Raw genomic sequence first — 23,822 nt, 5'->3', positions numbered from 1 at the left:
ATGATAATTAAACAAATCTGAAACATTCATTTCTTTTGACAAATCTGTAGCCTATTATTACAATAATACAGGTAATGTTCTTCAAATCAGAAATTAATTTGTTCCCCAAAACCAACGAAACAGTAAGAAACCCCTCTCATATTGAGGGATTTTTTATTATTTTGGTCAGAGTTAGACATTTCAGGATGTGCTACCTGACTCAGTTCAGGGAAAGTAAAGTCCGGCACTGCACTCGCTGCAGCTTGGAGGTCATGGTTCCTCACTAATGGCCACAAACTAGACTCTGATGTCATCTGCTGGTGAATCCGGGGAATGACATCTCATCAGAATTTGTAGAAATCTTTATTTATATCGTCAGCCAAAAGTACATCATCCCACCCTTAAGGCCATGACACTCTCATAACATTGGGAGGCAGCGTTGCAGTCGGTAGTAAAAACAGAGGGAAGTAAAATCCTAAAAACCGCGTTATAAACCAAACGGTTGCCAGTCACGAGGAACAGCACCAGGGATGCTGATTCTCTATGGTGTGAGGTCCCTTTGATTTAAATGTGTTCAGCCCAGACAGGGAGCGTGTCGAAGGTGTGTCAAACTAAATGTTCCTACCGTGGTGCTGGAGGACGTTCACCTCATTCCTCCAAAAAAAAGAAGAATAAAACGTCACTGATTAATTTAAGAGGTCAACTCTCGTCACAGTGAACGTGGGGGGTTGTGCATTGCGGACAGTTCTCCCGTTGCAACGTGTAAACAGACAAGTAAGAGCCAACATAAATTAGAAAAACTAAAACACAACAAACAGATGAGCTTTATACTTCCCTATTTACAAAGTATTATTGAACAGGAGTCCGACCAGAACAAAAATAAAATGTTTCGATGTCAAAAAGGTGAAGCTGTTACATTCGTAAAAAAAAAAGAAATATGTCTTGCACAGGTTGAAAGTTGTTCAAAAGTTGTTCAGGGCTTTTCTTCTTCAGCAGATGTCGTGGGCTGTACACAGAAAGGTACAGTGACTGACGCATTAGTAGATTAAGTTCACTCAGAGAGAAACAAGGCATTTAGCTTTTTAAAATAAACAAAAAGAAAAGGCCTTATTATTTGGGGACAAAAAGTAAAGTAAAACAAAGACATGGCATCCTTTCCATTTATACACTTCAAATAAAACACCTGCAATTGTGCCACTGCTGTCAAAATGTAGAGCATTAAAAACAAATTGGGTTCCAGCCACCCTGAGAACGATCTGAAAATAATAAATACACCCTGGGCAGAATCATGGAGCACGGCCCTGTTGATTGAAGATATGTGTGTGTGTGTGTGTGTGTGTGTGTGAGTGAGAGACAGATAACTCAGTCCAAGCTGTGTGTGTTTGTGCGCTAGAATCCTTGGAGTCCATTATAAACCTTCTGCACAGAGCCCTGCTTCAGAAGACCCCGGATACCTGCAACAGCAGAGCGAGGACTGTTAACTTCAGCATATCAAAAACATGTAGAAACATCAGACAAGCTACAAAAATGTGCTGTGATGTGAAATAAAGCAACTTTTCTCCCAACACTGATCCCTCCAGGACAAATGTCCAAACGCGTCCCCGAACCTTCATCCTCACCGTCTTTCTGCTGGTCGTCGAGCTGCGTCTGAGGAAACTCCACATCAAAGGTGACGATGAGGGAACCTCGGATGTTGATGTTGTCAAAGTTTGGCAGGCCTTCTCCCTTCTTCCACATTCGAGCACCAGGCTTTGTGATCTTATCCCTCACTATATGGACCTGTCAGGCAAAGACGGATGCAACGACTCAATTCAACTGGCAAATTCACATACACCTCTTTTTAGTTGTTTACTAGCTTTATATTGCCGGGCTCTAATAGAGCGACAGCGAATAAGAAAAATGATTTCAGGTATGTACAGAACCTTGTGTCCGTCCAAATGTTCGATGTCCATCTCAAAGCCCACCAGTGCCTCCACCAGGGAGATGGTGACGTTTGTGTACAGGTCGTCTCCTCTGCGCTCAAACACGGGATGTCTAAAAAGAAAAAGCATCACGTTACCGTTTGTCACTGGTCTAATATTCTGCAATAAAAGTATTTGTGTTGCAAATCACAGACACAATACAGCCTGTTCATACTTTAGCACTTTGATGCGGAAGCGTAGATCTCCTGGTTCGCCATCGATGTGAGGTTCCCCTGTGGGCACGAATAAAGACGTTAATAACAGGTAATACAGAAGACTTTTTTTTTAATGTATAATAAGCTTTGCGTAGATTTACCTTCTCCAATGAAAGGGTACTCCATTTCATCTCTGACTCCTTGTTCAATTTCCACCTCCAAGGTTCTCTCTTCATTTACCAGCCTGTGGTGAACAGTACATAATAGATAAAACAAGTGCTGTGATAATAGGCGTGTACAACGTCTTTACCAAATGTTAGCACACCTCTGATATACAGTTGCCTACTTATTTGGTACACCTAAACAAATGCATACAATGCCAGCTACAGTGGGACTTTGTGCTTCTGTGTCCTGCAGTATTTTGTTCAGAGTTGGGGTAGATTTGAGGTTTTCATCAGCTATTGGGAACCTTGAAATCAAGCGCCGTAGATAAATCCGTTCCCATGATCAAGTCTGGGTTGTATTCTCAATTTAAATTGTGACACGTGTTCCCGGCGTTATTGAGGATGGTAATGAACAGGAGTTTGACCACCAGCAATGACTTACTTCACATTGGGACACTCGTCGCACACCATCTCCTGAGTCATCTGGAAGCGTCCGGGTCCGAGCTGCGTCGTCCTCATCTCCTGTCTGCAGTTACACTTCCTCTTGCCGGGGGCTTCTTTGGCTATAGGCTTGTTACGAACAACCTGTGCGACAAAGCAGACGACGAATCAGCACGTTTTTGCAGCGTGACGGAACTTAAATGATGTCAATGTGTGTCAAATCAAAACACGCAGCCGTGACACATTCCACTTAATATGATTAATAAGTGCAGGTTGTTGATTTAGAGAGCAGGATTTTCCCCCCTCACCTCGACAAAGTTCCCAGAGTACACCTCTTCAAGCATGACCTCCAGGTCTAGTATGATGTCATTTCCTCTGGGGATGTTCCTGTCCTGTTGCTGTCGATTGCCTCCAAACATGAACCCAAAGTCACCAAAGAAGCTTCAGAAGGAGGACAAAGTGAGAGGAGACCAAGTACAGACATGCATACAAAAAAAAACACAATTTAATCTGTGATTTGATTTAGCATCATTCCAAATTAATAACACTTGCCAGCACATTTAAAATAAAGGCTTATTTGTAGCAAATATAAATTATGTTAATCTTGTAAATCAATTTCCCTGAAGGGTTGATTTCATCCTAATCACAAGTGGTACATTTCTCCCCGTCTAGTTTTGGTTTAATTTATGTCTAAAGATTGAAAGATTCAATAAAAAGTAAACAGAAGCAGGGTCACACTGACACAGAGTCAGTGTGACCCAATACTCTCACTAATCCACGGCACACAATGTTAACCGTTTTGTTATTAAAACATGGTGAATGTGACTGTAAATAAATAACCTGAGTTTAAGAAACCAACCTGGAGAAGATATCGTTGTGTGAGCTGTGGTGACCCTCTTTGAGTCCATCTTCTCCGTACGCGTCGTACTGTTTCCTTTTCTCCTCATCTGAGAGCACCTAAAAAACAACAACAACAACCCTTCAGTCACAGAACAAACAAACACCTGAACATGATTTGCATATAAGAATATTCACAAAAGCCATACTATTTGCATAACAGGGTTAAATAAGATAAGACTATATTTATCCTGAAGGGAGCAGCAGTTGCAGTACAAAGTAGGAAAGAGTGCCAATGTAAAAATAGTGATAAAGGTGAAAGTACAAAATATGAATAAATAGACATCCAAAATATACAGATATGGTATATAGATATGGATAAGAAGTGGCATATAGCTATAAATACTTCATTGTATCGTTTGTGTAATATTGTGTTTACTCCTTGTATATCAGATCATACTGACTAATCACAGTTAGTTATTTCAAGAGCAATGTGAACATTTGTTAGAAGAAACACCTGCAGATCTTATCTGAGTCCCCTCCCATTTATCCACGTCTGGCTTTTCTGGCCGCCAGCTGTGCTTCGTCACAGCAAATCAGATGCGGCCACACGGTCTAGTCGACCAATCACAGTGGCCGTGCCGTTTTCCAACAACAAACCAAAGATCTAGCGTACTAAAAAGACTTTTGCATCACCTCATAAGCTGCTCCCAAATCTGCAAATTTGTCTTGAGCGTTCGGGTCGTCTTGGTTTCTGTCGGGGTGTAACTGGAGAGCCAGCTTTCTGTAGGCCTTTTTGATATCCCTGATTGATGCACTCTTAGTCACCCCCAAGATCTGGTAGAAATCTCGTCTACGAGAGAGAGAGAGAGAGGGGGGGGGGGTAACAAGGGGTTATGGACGACACACAGAGCAAAATGTACGTTACAAGACAAGGCTGTAATGACATAACATTGTCGTTTACAGCCTGAATTATGACGATGAACAGGCAGCTAGCTAGCTAGGAGGAAGCCGGGTATAGCTTAGCTGCTATGAAGGCTAGCTCCTGGCTAACTAAGCTAGCTTGGCATTCAAAAACACAGTCGTTATAGTCCTGTATATAAACACGAAGCTAGATAACAGCAAAAACACAAATAAAACTCTTATTAGCACGCTAGCTCTGTGTGTGTGAACCTGCTCCAGTCCACTCCACACACGTGAGACCTGGTCTGGACCAATCACAGTGAAACATGTGTACCACCTGGCGATGCTGTTCAAACTGTACGTCCAAGCACGAGACTTACCCAGCAAGCACCGCCGTGATAACGTAAAGAAGCAGGCAGCAGACATTGCAGAGATTCATCCCTTTGGTAGCCATGGATCCTTTGTGTTTTGTTAGACGAAGTAGCACAAAGAACAGCCGGCTTTTTTAAGGTTTGGATCCCGGCTGCCCGTCACAAGCCTTCTTCCTCCTGTCAGAGAGAGCCCGCCCACTGGATGTCTCAGTCACACAAAAAACCCGCCCTCCATTAAAGAAACATACTTCTTTCTTCTTCTTCTTCTTCTTCTTCTTCTTCCTCTTCTAGTTTTACGGCGGTTGGCATCCATCTTATTGGTGCATTACCGCCACCTTGTGCTCCTGAGGCTGGATCAGACATACTTACAATCTTTACCCCCAAACAAACAAACCAAATAATAATAATACAAAAATAAAATAAAATTTAAATTAAAATGTTGTAATTTTTAATAAATAAAAATAAAAATAAGAATCTAAAAAAATAACTAAGAAATAAAAAAGGCGGTTGTTCTCTTTATTTTTTATACTAAAAGTACTTAACAGCCTGATCCACCCTCCGTGCCAGTTGGTGGCGGTATTGCACCAATTAATTGTTTGCCAACCGCCAATAAACCGTCAAAGAGAAGAAAGAAGACGAAGAAAAGAAGAAAAAAAGAAGTCTAAAGCGCGCCCCCGCGAGCTGCGCGCAACAGATGTCAGCTTTAGAGGAGAGGGCGCCAAATAGGAAGAACAGGCAGACCGTGAGACAGGTCTGCCTCTAGTCACAACAAACCGGGTCAACGACAGGACTCGTTTCTCGTCTTTACTTTCACTTATGACTGACCCGTCGAGACGGAACCTCGCGGTGCCTGGACGAAGACAGAGGCTGAAAGTAAGAGCAAAGACACGGTCGTCTCCTAGTCCTCCTTTTGCCTTGTTAGCCGTGCTAGCAAACGGTAGCTAAGTTAGCAAACTTGATGTTATGATGCTAAAGTCAGGTGTTGATGACATGAGCAGTCAGTTGCCAGGGGAGCATTACAGGAAGTATCTGCCACCATGTCAAATGAACGACAGACGGATTTTATTGTGTTGTCAACCGTGCAATAACTATAACTCTTACATCCACTATTACATGAATATACCAGCTTTGTTGTCCTTATGTTTAGCTGTATGTTTCTTTTATCTGTACCCATAATTTGCCATTAAAGCTGGTTCATATTCATGGTTGTGCACTTGTATGGTCATCTGTATTACATACAGAGAGGCTGCTCCTCAGCTCTCCTCAGTTCATCTCTACATTTAGTGTTTCTGTAATGCAAAACAATGACAGTGATATTCTTGCATGTCGGTCTATCATGTGTCTGACTTTCTCATCTTTTTTTAATGTCCTTTCCCATCAGACATGGAGGCAGACAGTGTGAGCATATGGCCACGCATGGAGCCCTTCTTGCTGGGTGCCCTGCAGGTGAGCATACTCTTCCCATCTATTTAATATAAAGATATCGCCCAGTGAATGCAAATGTAAAATTAACTGGAATGAACACTTTTTTTGTAGGTGGCTCCCTTCTCCAAGCTCAGCTTGCACTATCTTCGCAAGATGGCGATCTACGTGCGAACGCGGGACGGCTGCTTCCCCGCTTTGGGCTGGCCCATGTGGAGGCATATCGCCTGTGGAAAGCTACAGCTTCCAGAAGACCTAGCGTGGCTCTATTTCGAGACCTTTGACCTGCTTATAGGCCACACTCCAGAGGAGAGGCTGGAGTGGGCAGAGTGTCTTTCCCAGTGCTCCTCCAAAAGCGAGCTGGATCAACAAAGGAACAAGGTAAAATAACCTATTTACTACTTGCTATCTCATTGTTTCACATGACCTGTTTTTGACTCTTTTATTATTGTGTTCTTCCGCAGGCAGAGGTTATTCTTGTTGTAACCCTGCTCTCACATTGATATGCACACCTTGTTTCTCTCTTCCACTCCAGCTGTCTGTGGACACACTGCAGTTCCTCCTCTTCCTCTTCATCCAGCAGGTGAACCGCGTGTCTCTTCGCACCTCTCTGATCGGTGAGGAGTGGCCCAGTCACCGCACCCGCTCCCCCTCTCCATCAGACCGAGAGGCCAAGACCAGCTCTCAGAACAAGGTCCTTGTTACTGTCGAGGGCAAGAGACACATTATTCCACGCTTTGCACTATCCTGTTGTTCTGATTACTACCTATTGCCCAGTGGGAAGCATCTACATGATCCCGTTTAAAGAGCGAATGTTATCGCCTTCTCTCGGTTCTTCGTGATGTGCCACTCATCGTCCTTTTTCTGTTTCTTTGTTGCTGTTTGGTTTTGTAGAACTGGGACGATCAGGCTCACCTGTCATTTGTGAAAAGCCATCTAGCTGAGATCCTGGAGCTGCTGGTGGAGCCTGGCCAGCTGTCACAGTCTGGACAGGCCCTCAGAGATTGCCAGGTCTGTGGACACAGCCGGTGTTACTTTACAGCAAACCACCGTAAAGCAGCTATAATCGATTTAAAAAAAAAAAATGATTCAAATTACAAAGAGGTCTCTGCTAATAATGAAACTACAGATAATTATCACCCGAATCTGCAGCTCTCCTTGGCTTTACTTACATTGTTTTGCTTACAGAATAGCCACTATATGTTTGGCACATACAATCATATGTGCTTTGTTTCTCTCAAACAAATTACGATTCACGTCTGTGTTCTGCCAGATATCCCTGGAGGCTGTACGGAGCCTGGGTCTGCTCCTGGAGGGCTCAGTCGGCCACGGCAGAGCGGTTCAGCCCGTCCACAGGCTGCTGACCAAAGGTCCGCTCCAGACACAAGCCGGCTACTCCCCGCTCAGCCACTCCTTCGGCCTGCACAAGCTCCTCTCGTGTCTCCAGCAGAGCCTCACAATCAACCCCTTTGGGATAACCGCCTGCCTGTGCTCAGGCAAGAAACTAGCCTGGGCTCAACAAGGTATCCTAAAGTCTCCTGGAATGAAGTTTTATGTCATTTTGAGGTGAAGGAGTTAAAAGTCAGGGTGTGTGTTAAGTGTTCTTTCTACCCGTCTGTCTACATTTCTTTGACTTTGTTCCCCGTTTGTGCCTTCCAGTGGAGGGATCCATGAAGAGAGCCAAAATAGCCCGAAACACCCACACGGCTCCGCCTGGCAGTAAGATGGTGCTGATGTCGCAAGTCTTCAAACAGACGCTGGCGAAAACCTCAGACAAGCTGACCGGCGCCAACATCAAAATCCACCGATGCTCGGAGGCCTTCATATACCTTCTCTCACCTCTCAGGTAGGATTAGCTTCCATGGATAAAGCTTGTGTTGTGTTGACTTTTTATGGGCTCATCCGTCATGGGCTGTGTTGCTCCTCCAGATCAGTCAGTGTGGACAAATGCCGCGACTGCACGGTGGTCCTGGGTCCTGTTGAGACCAGCGTCCACATCCACAGCTGCCAGAACCTGCGGGTGGTGTGTGTGGCCGGCAGGATCGCCGTCGGAGTCTCGTCGCGTTGCACCATCCACGCCTTGACGCCCACCCGCCCCTTGATCCTCCCCGGAAACACAGACATTACACTGGGGCCTTTCCACACGTTCTACCCCTCCCTGGAGGATGACATGGCCAGCGTGGGGCTGGCTGTAGTCCCCAATGCCTGGGATCAGCCCTTGCGCCTGGGGAACGAGGGCCTCGTCAACGCGTCGTCTAACCCGGACCACGCCTGCTACCGCCTGCTGCCCCCGGCTGAGTTCCACGCGCTGGTTGTGCCGTTCCAGACGGAGGGCGACACGTGTGAGGTGCCGGGGGGACTGCCTCCTCCGTATCAGGCAGCACTCGACGAAAAGCAGAGGAGGATTCAGAACTGGCAGAAGACTGTGATGGCGGCCCGGCTGAACAAGTGAGTCGCTAATCAGACCGTCTTCACATCATTATTAAAAGAAGTAAAGAAAAAAACTTTAAATTTGAATCAGTGGAAAGTTACAACAGAGCAGCCGTTTTTAAAAAAATCAATAAGAATGAGAGTTAGCCACTCCGTTCAGTGATGGAGTGTTGAGAGAAAACTTGCTCGAGGGGCTCTGCACTCTACCTGACCCTGAACAACAGGGAGCAACATCACAGGATGCCATTTCATGAGGGGAAAGAAATGATTGATTGACTTCTACACCACAGTATTTTGACGCTAATCTCCCCCACATCCCGGCTCTCTCCTGCTCCGTAGTTCACGTCTGTTGTTACTGATTCCTCGTTTGTGTTCTCAAGGGAGCAGAAGCGGCAGTTCCAGGAGTTGGTGGAGGTCAAGTTCCACGAGTGGCTCCTGGAGACGGGGCACAGGCAGGAACTCGACAGCCTCAACCCCATGGCCTCCCTGAAGGACTCCAGTGGGCCTGAAACGGAGACGCCCCAAGTTAACGACACCAAACACATGAGGAATGGCCGGGCAGAGAGACAGTCGCCTATGGCCTGTTGAACTGTTGGTTTCGCCTCGTCCGGGTCTTAAGAGAGCATGAGCTACATGTGGTTCTTAACAAGCAGAGGAGTATGTTTACTGCGAGTGTCGCTGTACGGTATGTTACACCGTACTCTGGTAAGTCTGGAGCTGTTGATCCAGCTTTTATTGCAGCTAACGGCCCACTCGTTGAGTGGAAGGCTGGTATGGGCTGTTTTTTACAAGTCAATCTTAAGAAAAGGCAGCTAAGTCCTGAACATGTCTGAGCCAAGTAAGGAGTGGATTGGCATGTTGTAAAACAACATCGCTACACACACACACACACAGGGTGTAGCATCTACAAAGTCACCTCAGGCTTTAAAGGGACAGTTTTGGAGATTAGGGTTTACAGCTGAATGTCATCTTTTGGAGACAGAGATTCTAAATCTGAGCTGAGGAGGACCAAAGCACTGACTGGCTGAGACAGGCGTAGACACCCGTCAGTCATGCATGTGTTCTCTTGAAGCATCAAAAGCTCTTATATGTAATAATGATTCTGTATCCTTCTTTAGTCCGACGCTGTGGCTCATTGTGGTCGCGTTCCTGGAGAACCACGACTGCCGTGAACGCTGTCGGAGGGTTTCTCACCATTTCTTCCCAAACTGTGCGCACATATATGAACTATTTTCTGTTTTTAAAAAAAAAAAAAAGGTTGATGCGTGCATTTAAAGATGGAGAAGATAGATGCTAAATGAATGTAGCTCTTTGGGTGTTAAGGACATATTAGTGCTCCTACAGTTACTAGCTCAGGTCATAGTGTTTCTGTTGTGTTGAGAGAATATAATAAATGGCAATCAAGTGTTTTTCATTATGGGGGGAAAAAAGGAAGGAATATTAACATAATTTATTGTAGGTGATTGCACTGTCCAAACTGTCATATTGTATGAAGGTAGTGCGTAAGTCAACAACACTTGACATTTATTGCGGACTTATCCTTTTAATTTCCTCAGTACAACTGAAATAGATTTGCCAAATGAGGCTAAATTTAACAAACCTTTGTCTAAATGTATGTGTATTTTTCTATTGATTCACCTGTATGTATATTTTATCATTATAGTGAGACTATTTTTCATGAATCTACTTTGCCTCCAGAACCTTTTTTAGAATCTATTACCTCCGAGTGTGCTTCAGCCCGTTAGCTTCCTGTTTCCACTCACTGAGACACGTCACATACAATAGAACTGCTGCGTGTGTGTTCGGGGCATTTCAATTATTTAAGGGAAGATTGACTTAAAGAAAACGAACTGTTAAGATGCTATTACGCAACAGAATATTACTGTTAGTTCTCAGAAATGCTGGTGTGTGTGTGTCCTTTTAAAGACGTGATAACACTGTAACATGCCTTACTGCTGGAACACTATATGAAGAGCACAATATAGGTGGTGAGTGTATGAAAAATATGAATTAAAGTTTTGACTAAAGCCGGCTTATTGTTTTCATTCTGTCTTTACATTTGGACGAAGCAATATGCTCCAAATATTTGGTATGATGAGAATTCTTCAGTTGATAAAGAAAGTAAAATAAATACATTGAAATGGATTCATACAATCTTTTTGTTGCATCTGTGGTTGTGCAACACTTCCAGTGGTGGAATGTAACCAAGTGCATTTACTCAAGTACTGTACTTAAGTACAATTTTGAGGTACTTGTACTTTAGTTGAGCATTTAGATTATATGCTTTATACTTCTATTTCACTACATATTGTACTTTTTACTACATTAATCTGACAGCTTTAGTTACTTTACAGATTCAGATTATTAACACGAAACATCAATAAATACATTATATTATTAAAGCAGTATATAAAGTAAACACTAGTTCCACCTTTACCAACATCAATGCATGAATAATCCAGTACATTAATCATTAATATAGTATATATTAATATGAAATGGGATATTCTGCATAATTAACATTTACTTTTTGTTCTTTTAAGTGTATTCTGATGATATTTTTTTAACTAAAGTAAAATAACTTTGTACTACCATCAGTGCATACAACCTTGATTACTTGTATTGTAATTGAGTATTCCCGTTTTTTACCGCTTTGCACCACTTGTTCCTCGACCATCGTTAAAACTTCCTTTGTTGTTAAAAACTTTACATACAAAATGCATATTGAGTTTATAAACTATAATGCATAGTTGTAAAAAAATGAAGTAAAGTAAGATTCTGCATGAAAGTGGATGTATTTGTAGTAATAATTCAATATACAATCAAATATATTCACTAAATAATACTATACCACTCACAGGGGCCCTTTGCTGATAATATTTAACTAGTTTTACTTGTAAAAGGAGTATTTTCACAGGGAGGTATTGCTTATTTTACTTAAATAAAGAATCAGAACACTTCTTCCATCACTGGACTCTGCTGGATTCCTCCATAAGGCAGCAGTAAGTCATGAGTTGGCAGGTCCTCACCAGTTGGGGGCAAGCTGCTGGAGCTGGCATATGTGACATGGTGCGAGAGCCGGAACGGGTGGTGGTGTGGGGTGGGGGGGCACTGGACCCAGCCAGTAGAGGAGTGGGGTCAATGGACGCTTACCATGCCCGGCCATTATGCCGTAATCCTTCCTCGCTTTTCTGGAAAAACTGAATAGCACTAGAATCACTGACTCATTTTTTGGATCTCATTTTCATGACAAAGCGATTGTTCCCCTTTTGCCTCCACCGTTGCAGTTTATAAACGTGGGAACGCGGGGATATAAAAGGGACCGGTGAGGGGCCGGTGCAACAATCGAGACCTCAGGGGACCCACCACCACCACCACCACCATCCCATAACATAACCAGGGCTATCCCTCACATTCTATCCAAGATGGGCAGGGTGAGTTAAGGCAAAGTGGGACTGGCATCGACAAAGAGTCCGGTAACACTGCAGCATGGAGGTTAAGAGTGCATGTGTGGGTTTAAAGTCGTGGACAAAGCTGTAAATGAGACCCTCTCTGCGGGGATATTGGGGTTAAAAACCTATTTTTGCAGTCGAGGTGTTGATTGATTTTCAGCTGGAGGTTAAAGCTGCACTCTCCATTGGAGAACATTACCAAAAGAATGCTTTTCAAGGCGTTATTGTAAAGTTTGTGTGATAAAACAGTCAAATCTGACCTTTCTAAGTCTGAACAAAGACAATGTGGAAAGTGGACGAGAGATAAGACTCCCATGTGTTGTACCCCCCCCACAGATTGTGTTCTACGAGGACAAGAACTTCCAGGGACGTCGCTATGAGTGCGACATCGACTGCTCGGACTTCCACGCCTACCTGAGCCGCTGCAACTCCATCCGGGTGGAGAGTGGGGCCTGGGTGGTGTACGAACGGCCCAACTACATGGGCTACCAGTACGTCCTGACCCGGGGGGAGTACCCGGACTACCAGCGCTGGATGGGCCTCAACGACCGCCTCAGCTCCTGCAAGATGGTCCACTTTGTAAGTCGGCCGTCGTCTGTGATCCGATGTACAGCGTGAACACTTTTTGATGAATGTTGAACGAACCACAAACCTCTTCTTTGTGGGTTTATGAACCTGAGGTTTGTTTGGTGGGCTGATGAAAGCCACAGTGGGCACAGGAGAGAAACAAAGTGATCACAGAGGTCACGCTGTGGTGTTGGTGACCGCAGGGCTTTGTCGATGGAGACCAATACGTGGGGGGTCAGTCTATTAGTGTGATCGGGCCTTAGCTCAACTGACCCACAGCCTGCAGCCAGATCCAGGGACGCCACTTTCATACAAAAATCAATCTAGTTTGTACAGGCTGCATGTGTACAGTTTTGCACTACAAAAACAATGACAGGTGGTGATGGGAAGCCGGTTATCTAATAGACGTGGTCCACACTATAACCAAGATGAGCCTATTTACAGATGCAAATCCCATCTCTCTATACATCCCCACTTATCCTCCCTTTTCTGTCCCATCCTCCCCCCTGCTTCCTCCCGTCACCCTCCAGACCAGCGGGACCCTGTACAAGATGCAGCTGTATGAGAAGGCAGACTTCGGGGGCCAGGCCTTCGAGGCCACAGAGGACTGCCCCTCTCTCCTGGAGAAGTTCCGCTGGAGGGAGGTCAACTCCTGTAAGATCTTCGACGGCTGGTGGGTCTTCTACGAGCACCCCAACTACCGCGGACGCCAGTACTTCCTGGAGAAGGGGGAGTACCGCAAGCCTGGCGACTGGGGTGCCGTCAGTCCTACGGTCCAGTCCTTCAGGCGCTTCACTGAATGATTTAACCTCCATCCAAAACGTTAAAAGAAAACGACCTAATAAGTTGATATTTGACTATGATTTTAATTGACTATTTTGTGATTTGAAACGGAGGTCTCACAAATAAAAAAAACTGTCCAGTAAGCAGACTGAAGACATTTCTTTGGCTTTTCCATACATGAGTTGTTTAATGTCTTTTGAACCTTCTCAGTTTAGAGCTACTTTCCTTCAGGAACTTTCATTTCGTGTTGATTTTGGCGGCCCCTCTGGACAAAAGTGGTAGTGTTTCTGAGCACCAGAGTCCCTTTAGAAAACCTCTGATTCTACTGCAGCAGAGTTTGATAGTCTGCCCTTTGCAGTCCTGGTTCTCCCGGGCCTCCCTTCCCTGCAGCGGGCCCAGCAATATACGGCCTGGCCCTCCAGCTGCTTCTGCGCTGACTCACAGCGAGGACCGGCGGAGCAGCGAGGTGGTGAAGCTCTGAAGCCGGATCTGGGTCTGTCCGAGGAAGGCTGGTTGCTGCTGGAGGCCCCGCTGGGATCTGAGCTGAAGGAGTTTGTGGTGAATCTGCATCAGTTCATCTGATTTAAACAGAATCCGAACCGGTCGCACCGATGACAAGCATTAAGAATAACTATGTAGAAACAGCCGATCTTCTCGCTGATGGTCTTGCTATATTGAGGCGTTTCATAACCAGATAAAAGCTCCTTACAGTTACTTTAAGTCATTGATTCCAGCAGCTTTCACAGTTTCACAGAAACACTTTGAGCTATACGTCATCTCAGTGCAGGTCTGAGGTCCACAGTGACGGGCTGAAGGTTGAAGTGAGTCCCGAAAGAGAAACAGTTTCCTCCCCCACCCATCAGGAGCAGCTCTGGTTCTTCTGAGTCCGTCAGCTCAGAGCAGAACGAGTGCAACATCAGCGGCCACGGCACCGAGGTCTAGAGATGGCAGAGATTTATCTGTTAGTATCTTGTTTAATAGGTCTATCCTGAGGCAACTGATGCCACTTTTGAGGCAACAAACCCAGGCCTTCACAACCAGAGGTAGATGTATCAATACAGTAACAGAAACACTGACTTTCACTTAAAACTATGGCTGTGAAATCTGATGGAATGCATGTTAACTGACCGTGTCCAGACTGAGCTCCACACTGCTGCGCGTGGTGAGGTGGATCACGACGACGCCCGGTACACCGTCTGAATGCAGCCAGACTCCACCAACCACAACCAGCTTTTCACCAATCACATGGGCAGAGTGAGAGTACCTAAACACAAAAAGTACAAACTTCAGGACATGGTCTTTTTTCGTTTTTTTTGTCGTTGGCTTTTTGAAAGCTACACACCTGGGAACAGGAGGGGGCTGCAGCTCTAGTCTTTCCCAGGAGAAGCCTCCGTCAGTTGGCCTTAACACCGCTGTGTCCCCCAGTGGAACTCCCCTTCTGTCTAACCCTCCAAACACCACCACACCTCCCTGATACGAACATGCTGAGTGGGAATGACGGGCCTCTGGTGCTGCGCCCTCTAATGGGATCTGTAAATAAAACACACACAGAACCTGGTGAATGCCACAAATTGTCTTAAATCACTCGTACGCGCCACTGAAAAACAAACATTTTCAATGTAATTTAAAGTGGTGAGAGACAAGATCATTTGTGATATTAAAAAAGATAACACAAACCTCAGTCCAGTGCTGCTGGTCTAGACACAGGAAGTAGCCGTCACCCAGAGCTGCCTCCGATTCATTCTTCCCACCAAACACAAACAGAAAGCTTTTGCCTGCAGAAAAAAAAAGAGAGCTTTGTTATAATATATAAGACATAAAATAAAGATGAACATGTTTCATCTCACCTTTGTGACTGACACTAGCAGCAGTGTGCCTCCATCTTGGCGCTGGTGCATCACCCGTACAGACCATCTGCTCCACACAAAGTGTCCCAGTGTCTCCGTCCTCTGAGTGGAGAGGCCCGGGTGGACCACGGGTGTCCAGGGTTACTCTTAGAAGGCCTCTGGTTGGGTTAAGTGGAGAGGAGCGACCACCGTAAACCACGAGTCCTCCTCCAGGAAGAGAGGTAGCGGTGTGGTAGAGGCGAACACCTGGAAGATGCCCACACAGCTAAATTAGTCTCATTTTACTATTGAAGTTCAAGCTAAAACTAACTTTTTATAGGTTAACATAACCTGCACATTTTTTTTGCATATTCTCAATAATTGTAGTGTGAACCAGCATGTCCTCTCACCCAAATCTACCGGTGGTTCCACGCTGACTGACCTCCAGCCTTCCTGGCCCCGGAGGAGGATCCTGGTCACTGGCCCCCTGCCTCCTCTGCTGGAGCCTCCCGTTAGCAGGACTTGCCCCGGGCTCACCACGGTGGAAGCCATCCCCAGCCCCTCCATAGGAACTGGTATGGTCCGCACACTGAGGGCTGTGGGGCTCCAAGATGGGCAAATAGACGCCGCTGGAGGTACTGACGCAAAACAAACAAACAAAAGAAATGTTTGATGCGAGTGTGGGGGGGGGGGGGGGGGGGGGGGGGGCAGTGGTTGTCTATGTGAGGGAAATTAAGTGATAGCTACCTGGAGCATGCGTGAGTAAAGCCTGTGCCATCAAAGAGCCCTGGGACGCAGTAAGGATGAAGTAGTGTGAACATTTCTGGTGCCACTCCTTAAGGGCAGACAGATACAGACAGATACACAGTCATCCTGTTAGATATCGTGAACTAGGAAGTGTGATTTTATACGACAGAGACAAAATAAGAAGATGCATTTCAACGGCTAACCTCATATTCGTCAAACGGCTCCAGGCTCTCCACTCTGCACCTCTCCTCCTCGGGGACCAGCCCGAGGTAGAAGTCGTTCACATCCAGACACACGCACTGCTCCCAGCCCTGAAGATAAAAAAAACACCACGACGCTGTCTGATTAAACATTCGTACTACACAGAAAAACAGGAGCAATCAGTAAAATATGACAAAACGTGTACATGCTGTCTGCATACTGGCCTTGTCCAGGAACCGACGCCTCTGCGCCGCGGTGTCTGGGTATTGTCGAAGCGCGTGAAGAGTTGAATTTAGTTTCAGGAAATGATCTTGCATGATGCGACCAAAGGGATCCTGTGGATGTATCTGCTCGTACATAACGAACAGCGACTGAGGCAGGAGCTTTGCCGCCCAACTGATGACAGCATCTGACCTGGAAGACGCACAAATACGCATTAGAGCTGTGCAATTACAGCTAACACGTGTTTATTTTGCTAGTTATTGTAATAACACAACTCAAGTACATGATTTTATATTAGGCATACGCCGAAGGGGTGACGCGGTCCCCTAAATAGATCAAATTGCAGTCCTTACCGTTGTGTTTCCATGTAGGTGAGCACCACTTCAGAGAGAATTAGAGTGGGGGCAGCCCAGTCCAGACCAGCTGCACCCAGAGCCTCCTCCACCTGGGACTCCTCTCTAACATCCACCCCTAGCAGACGGTACTGACCACTGGACACGTATACGGGTCCTGAAGACACACAGGCAGACATGAAATCTAACACAACTTGTATGACAAAGAAAATATCTTTGAATCTCAGTAATATGCGTGAGGGAAATGACCAACCTGTAGCAGAAGGTAAATGGGGTTCTAACATCCCCCTCAGTGTAACATTAGAATTAATCAGAGCAGCCTTGCGTCGGGTGACATCGGGAAAGTCTACCTCAAACACAACAGCTCCGTCGAGTGCTTCATCTGCGTGTAGGCGAAAATACGCAGAGTCGAACCCTGCACCCAAAGACAGAATCTAATAACAGGGGAAGATAATGAAAGATGGAGTGAGGAAAATAAGACAAATGATATCAGACACGCAACCCTTTCCCACTTTTTATTAAATATAGTGTTGAACAATATGCTGCTTTTTTACCTGTCTCCTGGGGCAGTTTTCAGTCACGTGTAGGAACCTTCTCACACAGTGGTCCACAGCTCTCCAGCGCACATAGTACCCCCTAAAACATACAAATACATTGAAGTATTTTATTTGTAAAACACGTCATTATTGTTACTAATGTATACTATGGTTCTTATATGACTGTCTACATTTTAAGGACATAATACTGAGCTCTAAGGAACTGTGATAGACACTATTTTATAACATTTTATAACAAATAAAATTAAAAAATGATTAATCCATAATGATTTAATTTTTCTGCCATTATTATAACTTTGTTTCATTACCTTGCAGTAGATGTTAGTATTTCAACATGTTATTAAGACATTTCAGTCCTGCTTTGTGTATGATCTCATGGTTCAAGATGTGATGCTTAACACACTGTTTAAAGTACGACTCCTGTATGTGGCGTCAGTGCAGAAATGATCCATTCATTACACCACCGCTGTCGATCAAGACTAACTACAGTGCGTGTGTTTTTGTGAGTTCGATACAGTGATTTGATGTCTGCTGACCTGTTGATGAGCGGGGCTCTCCTGGCCACTTTGCACACAAAGTGCTGGAGGAAGACATCCTGGAAGTAGCCCCGCGCTGCAGCGGACACCTTGCTCACCACACTGCTGTCGTTGGTTCCCTGTACCTGGATCATAGAACAACAACACAGAGCCGTCATCACTGTAAATGCCTCAGCATGTGACCACACGAGTCAAGGAATTTGACTCAAATGTTTCCGTTGCTCTCAACATACATACACAGAAATAGACAAATAAACAAAAAACAAGTATACTACTATGTACACATATAAATATATATATATATATATATATACAAAAGTATATATATGAACATAAAACACAACAATGACAATGAAATGGAGATAATAGTGCAATGATGCTTGAATAAATATGGAAATATTGTCCCAGGATACTTTATGTACATGAGGTAGGTAAAATATATATATATATATATATATATATATATATATATATATATATATATATATATATATATATATATATATATAGGTACTGGATTATTGCACATTATTGGATTACTAGTAGCATTGTTGCAAGCTGTCAATTTCATGTAGAGGAGAGAGGAGTACAATATTCCCTTCTGAATTGCAGCAGAGTAGAAGTATACAGTGGCGTGTAATAGAAATTGCATGCAAGTACAAGTACCTCAAGTTGTTCATACTTATATCAGGTTGATCTGTAACGTTAGTGAATGAATGAATCAGACTTACCGCGGTGTCCTTTCCCTGCTTCTTTCTGTTAGACGTTGGCATAATGTCAAAAAGTCACTTCGCAGGTAAACTCCAACACACATTCAACAGTGTATAATATAAATATCAAAGTGTTTTTAAGTATTGAGAGGAGTCCACAGATCACAACAATCCAAACATCCGTCATGTGGTAAAGACTTCCGAGTGCCTGCCTATCTGCGTTCTAGCGCCCCCTGTGGCGTGGAGGCCACATGAGTATAACTCCCGTTCAAAAGCCCCTTCAGACTACCAACACATTAAGGTTAACATGTTTGATTGCGGTGGTAATACGCTCGGCTGGGCCTTGATTAAACCTGTCGTTGTAAATTGAACATATCTTGTTTTCGGCTAATACAAAAAAAGATAAAAGTGAGTCTAAATTAGTAAATTTAGTAGAAACTGAAGAATCTAAAAATGTGAAGTCACTGAACGGACCGTTAGGGAATGCGGTCAGGTTTGACAATGCGGCACTCAGTGCGCATGCGCCATTATTTACAGGAAGTGTTAACATATTTTCGTTTACCAGCTGATAGCCAAATTGTCAACAGTCAAGCTTGCGATACCCGCGCCGCTGAAACGACAGTTTATACGGTGAATATTCTTACATTTCCCTCTCGGTAGCTTAACGTAATTTAGACCTAACAGTTAGTATTTGTGTGTTTAATTCCGCGTCGAAATATAAATGCAGTTTTTTCAGTGCGCTCAGTGCGGTGTCCCGTTAGCACACAACGCAAGATGATAAGGAGATTCTGGTGATGTGATAAGGCTGACAAGAAGCAGTAACCTCAACGCTCGTGGGAACATACTGCAGCAATGCCAGACGCTATGTAACGAGACGTTGAGGTCCGATGTGTCCAATGATGAATGTGCTGCAGTGATGGACGTTTAGCGTCGGTGTCTGTGGGAGACAGCAATTTGAGACGCAGCCTCTCAAGTTTCTCTGCATGGTAATGAGACACTGCTAGCAGACATATTCTCAGACATAACTGTGAATCAGTGAGCACAGAGGAGACATTCAGGGCTGTGAAATGGCAAGCGATGCAGCTGCAGAGCAAGCATGTCTCAAAAATACTTCTCCTGTTGTTGAGAAAGAAAGACAAATGTTTGTAATGCAATGTGAGATGTAGACATTTAGGGCTAGTAAATGTAAAGAAGTTGGATTTCAAACTTGCTATTCCTCAAATTAATTTGAGATCTGCAGCCCTCCTCTTAAAACTCTAATCTTTAGACTTTCTTGGAAATAAATAAAAGTGTGTATGAGGTGAGCCATGATGTAATCTTGCACCAAAATATTTCACTTCTTCATTCAGACAGAGGTAAAGACATCATCAGCGACAGTTGACTTACACTCGGGAAAGGCAGTGCAAGTGACTGACGCATCCCCAGAAGCACCCATCTCCACCCCAGGGAGGAGGCCCAGCAGCCCCCCCGTCCCCGTCCCCCACGCCGTCTCCAGTATGAGCTCCAGAGGGAGTGGAGGCCGCTCCAACGGCTCACTACCGCAGACCAAGATCTGCCAGTTCAAGCTGGTGCTGCTGGGCGACATGGCCGTGGGCAAGTCCAGCCTGGTGCTGCGCTTCGTCAAGGGACAGTTCGATGAGTTCCAGGAGACGACCATAGGAGGTGAATGTGGACTAGGGTTGTACGTTGTGTTGGTTTAAATGCTCATCAAGGACACGTGGTAACCTGTCATTTGTTCCCCTCCCGTCACGTCCAGCTGCGTTCCTGGCTCAGTCGGTGTGTCTAGACGACACCACAGTGAAGTTTGAGATCTGGGACACCGCAGGACAAGAGCGATACCACAGCCTGGCTCCCATGTACTACCGCGGAGCTCAGGCTGCCATCGTTGTCTTTGACATCACCAAGCCGGTACAGTATGAACAGAGTCAAACCATTGGCTGTTTGTGTAGATCTGGGTTTATATTGACTAAATGGATCCTAAATTATATTCATTATTGTTTGCCAGAAAGAAATGATTTTACTAAACTGTAACGCAGACTTTACGGTGATAACCTACAGCACAAGATCAAAACAGACAATCTCATATTAATATAGAACAGCATACTACCCAACTGTAGGAAGAGAGCCGTCTGTCCTCTACCTGACAAATATGCTTCTGTTGATGCGTGACCCATGCACAGCCTCTATGCCCTCTGTCTGGTATTTACATGCGTGTTACTGGTTGATCTGACCTCAGTGCTGTGTGTGTGTTTGTGCAGGAGACTTTTGAGCGAGCCAAGGCCTGGGTGAAGGAGCTGCAGAGGCAGGCCAGTCCTAACATTGTTATCGCTCTGGCCGGGAACAAGGCCGACCTGGCAGAGAGGAGACTTGTGGATTATGAGGTAAGACACACCCGTCTAACCCCTGATTGGCTGAAACCTAACGAATAACTGCTGACGACAGGTGATGCGTGTTATTAATTCATATTATTGGCTCGATGGGTGCTTCAAGTAGTCATAGTCCTGTGTAAGGCTGGCATAGTTTGTGATGTTGGAGGACACCGCCAAAGCATTTTATTAAAGGTGCACTTCCTCATGCTTATGTACTCAATTACAAAAAGATGAGATAATAGGGCTCAAGGATCTGTTATCATGCCTGTTTGGCTGCATGCTGAAGCTGTTATGAGTCAGCAGCTACCAAAACATGAACCTCATTCTGCTGCACGTGAGAGATGCGTCACAGGTCGAGCTCTACTGAGCTCCTGCTACCTGTAGATAAAAACACGTTTGTTCTTTTCAGCTTTAGGCTGTTTTTGTATTTTTTCAAATTACCGCTGATGTTTCATTTGTGTTTGTTTGTGTGTTGTATGTAAAAGGAAGCCCAGACGTATGCTGAAGACACCGGCTTGCTCTTCATGGAGACCTCTGCTAAGACAGCCATGAACGTCAATGAGCTCTTTCTGGCCATTGGTGAGTCTCAAACCAAAAAAAAAACAAGACTTTTATTTTAGAAGAGAATGAGATTCAAGTCGTAGGAGTCATCACCAACTCTTTAGAGATTATATGTTAGGTTCAGGCCGTCTGTCTGTTGGTTAGCAGCACGTCAAAATGATACATTTGGTGGGAAATTAAGCCACGAGCCAATGAACAAGAGATTACATGGTGATGCTGATCTGGATCCAATAATCTTTGAAAGGATGACCAAACATTAGGAGATATGAGGAATAAACATTTTCAGAAAATACTACAGGAATATAAAAGAAAATCTCAACAATATGATATTCGCTCTCTGAGTTCTCTCGTTAAAACGTCTTTTAAATATGTAAAAATATTTCTTTGTCTTTGTAGCAAAAAAGATGCCAAAAACAGACACCCAGAACCCTACACATGCAGCGCGGCACCGGGGGGTCAACCTCCAGGACCCAGACGCCCACTCTACTCGAGCCTGCTGCGGTGGGAACTAGACCTCCACGACTCCCACCAGTACTCCTCCTCCACCACCACCACCACCACCTCCACCACGGCCCTTCAACCAGCCCGCCTCCTTCAGCCAACCTACGGGGGAGCCTGATGCTGGGAAACACAGTATCCACTCACAACCCTTACCCTCCATTCATCCTCCTGTCAAAGCAGACAGAAATTCAGACACAGAAATTCGAAGGAGAGAATCAGAGGAAAGGAAGAGCAGACCGAGTTGCGGAGGAGAAAGACGCAGAATGTTCCACATCTGTGTCCCTCGACCGACAGCTGCGTCTGGAAGAGAACGAGGGGAGGTAGACGGAGGTTGAGAGGAGAAAATATAGAAGACAGTGGCAAGCCTGTTGTAGTATTTAGCACTAATTTGTGAAGTTTCTTTCGTGTTCATCCCGACTTCAGTCACAGTCCTGATTGCGTAAAAAAAAAAAAAAAAAAAGAGCGTCCAAGAAAGGAAAGGAGGAAAACAAAAAAAAAGTTCCCAGACGTAAAACAAAGAAGCCACATTTTGAGGTTGTGACTGTTTTCTTCTTCTTCTTTAGTCGGAGCTTGCACCCGCCTGCTTTGCCTCCTCATTAGACATGAATCAATCTCATCCCGCTGTGAATAATGCCACCCGATGTACCCCTGGAATGATCCCGTGGTGTGTAATACCTTCCATACGATCCACGGCACAGTCTGCTGAGCATAAGATCCATTTGTACGTATTTATTGTCCGTTGTTTTTGACTTCTCTAGACCGCTCCAGAGTCTCAGAGGCAGTCCTTCCACTCACACTTCTCCAAACGCTACAAAGTTGCTGACTTTGCGTTGTGTTTCTCATTGATCCGTTCGTTCGGACAGACTTGCTTGTTTCACTAAAAAGGTTGCTGGAAGTGCCGTGTTCCTAAAATATTTAGGGTTTTAAACGCTTCAGTGCTCTACAAGGAAAGATGTGAAGCACCGATATGGACTTGATCTGAAGTGTGTGTGTGGTCACATGACTTTAATATTATGTATGAGCAGTAAACTGTTAACTAATTACATGTCTGTAGCAGAGGACATATCCCTCAAACACAAAGTACTACTGTGTCAAAAACAAGACTAAATCCCTGTATTCAATAAAGAGCTTCATCTCACTTTTGGGTTATTACAGTGAGTGATGGTGCTAACCGTAGTAGCAGGAAATGTGGTTGTCCATCTATGGCTCTGCCCAGATTAGAGAAACGATCGGCTTCAGATAACGTGTGATATTGGTGATCTTTTATATAAACCTGTAGGGGAACATCTGCCCATCTTGTGTTAAACGTGTCCCTCATCTGTCTCTTCTGTCCTCACGCTAAGTTGTTGGTGATCTGAGATGGTTTTACTTCTTCATTAAACTTACTATGATGCTCTTCATGGTGTGCTTCGGTTGCCGTCCGAAGGCTTGGCTGAAGAAAATGGGAGTGAATTGATGAAAACACACACGAAAAAAACAAAAGTGCCTATTCCCGGGTTTCTTTTTCTGTGAATCATGTTTGTGTGCTTCGTAGGTGTGCAGGAACACCGTTCCCCTGATATTGGCTTGCACTCTAAACCAACACCGTGTCATTAGGCTATACTGTATCGGCTCTCTGTGTGGATGTAAAGACATCTTGTTGAATACACTGTATGTTGAATATTGTCTTAATTTTAATGAAAAGTGTGTGTGTGATGATTTTAGCAGAGCACACTGGAATAGATCGGACTCTTAATGTTATAAATCTGTTGGATTTAAACTCATGTTGGTGTCC

The 23,822-nt window shown here is 44.7% G+C and overlaps 4 protein-coding genes across 6 annotated transcripts; 2 read left to right on the top strand and 2 right to left on the bottom strand.

Annotated features, from left to right (window-relative positions):
- Positions 1-236: 236 nt before the first annotated feature.
- Positions 237-5,001, bottom strand: dnajb11 (DnaJ heat shock protein family (Hsp40) member B11). The gene is made up of 10 exons (XM_079170907.1): positions 4,821-5,001; positions 4,234-4,390; positions 3,560-3,657; positions 3,009-3,141; positions 2,702-2,844; positions 2,257-2,339; positions 2,116-2,173; positions 1,902-2,013; positions 1,599-1,758; positions 237-1,433 (listed from the first exon to the last, which is right to left on the bottom strand). Exons 1-10 carry the CDS (start codon positions 4,892-4,894, stop codon positions 1,369-1,371), a joined length of 1,083 nt encoding a protein of 360 aa, XP_079027033.1. The 5' UTR covers positions 4,895-5,001; the 3' UTR covers positions 237-1,368.
- Positions 5,002-5,508: 507 nt separating this feature from the next.
- On the top strand, positions 5,509-13,485 carry tbccd1 (TBCC domain containing 1; the record flags this gene model as incomplete). The annotated part of the gene is made up of 11 exons (XM_079170089.1): positions 5,509-5,684; positions 6,193-6,257; positions 6,348-6,614; positions 6,769-6,927; positions 7,128-7,244; positions 7,507-7,756; positions 7,893-8,079; positions 8,163-8,681; positions 9,044-9,246; positions 12,396-12,694; positions 13,213-13,485. Exons 2-11 carry the CDS (start codon positions 6,195-6,197, stop codon positions 13,483-13,485), a joined length of 2,337 nt encoding a protein of 778 aa, XP_079026215.1. The 5' UTR covers positions 5,509-5,684; positions 6,193-6,194.
- A 65-nt stretch (positions 13,486-13,550) lies between these two features.
- On the bottom strand, positions 13,551-18,771 carry lcmt2 (leucine carboxyl methyltransferase 2). 2 transcript variants are annotated; one of them, XM_079169861.1, is made up of 14 exons: positions 18,639-18,771; positions 17,908-18,032; positions 17,369-17,450; positions 17,068-17,248; positions 16,815-16,971; positions 16,464-16,653; positions 16,242-16,349; positions 16,039-16,126; positions 15,702-15,929; positions 15,313-15,558; positions 15,143-15,240; positions 14,808-14,995; positions 14,594-14,729; positions 13,551-14,403 (listed from the first exon to the last, which is right to left on the bottom strand). In XM_079169861.1, exons 1-14 carry the CDS (start codon positions 18,678-18,680, stop codon positions 14,239-14,241), a joined length of 2,034 nt encoding a protein of 677 aa, XP_079025987.1. In that variant the 5' UTR covers positions 18,681-18,771; the 3' UTR covers positions 13,551-14,238. The 2 variants fall into 2 exon arrangements, with proteins under 2 accessions (XP_079025987.1, XP_079025986.1); XM_079169860.1 differs by having other exon boundaries at positions 14,594-14,995.
- A 403-nt stretch (positions 18,772-19,174) lies between these two features.
- On the top strand, positions 19,175-23,771 carry rab5b (RAB5B, member RAS oncogene family). 2 transcript variants are annotated; one of them, XM_079170917.1, is made up of 6 exons: positions 19,175-19,247; positions 19,967-20,279; positions 20,374-20,525; positions 20,876-20,998; positions 21,472-21,565; positions 21,944-23,771. In XM_079170917.1, exons 2-6 carry the CDS (start codon positions 20,114-20,116, stop codon positions 22,057-22,059), a joined length of 651 nt encoding a protein of 216 aa, XP_079027043.1. In that variant the 5' UTR covers positions 19,175-19,247; positions 19,967-20,113; the 3' UTR covers positions 22,060-23,771. The 2 variants fall into 2 exon arrangements, with proteins under 2 accessions (XP_079027043.1, XP_079027042.1); XM_079170916.1 differs by lacking the exon at positions 19,175-19,247 and adding an exon at positions 19,282-19,603.
- The last annotated feature ends 51 nt before the right edge of the window (positions 23,772-23,822 follow it).

The sequence above is a fragment of the Pholis gunnellus genome (assembly GCF_910591455.1).
Source record: "Pholis gunnellus genome assembly, chromosome: 12".
NCBI lineage: Eukaryota > Metazoa > Chordata > Actinopteri > Perciformes > Pholidae > Pholis > Pholis gunnellus.
The sequence above is the reverse complement of the archived record's forward strand: the minus strand, read 5'-3'. Positions and strand labels throughout refer to the sequence as shown.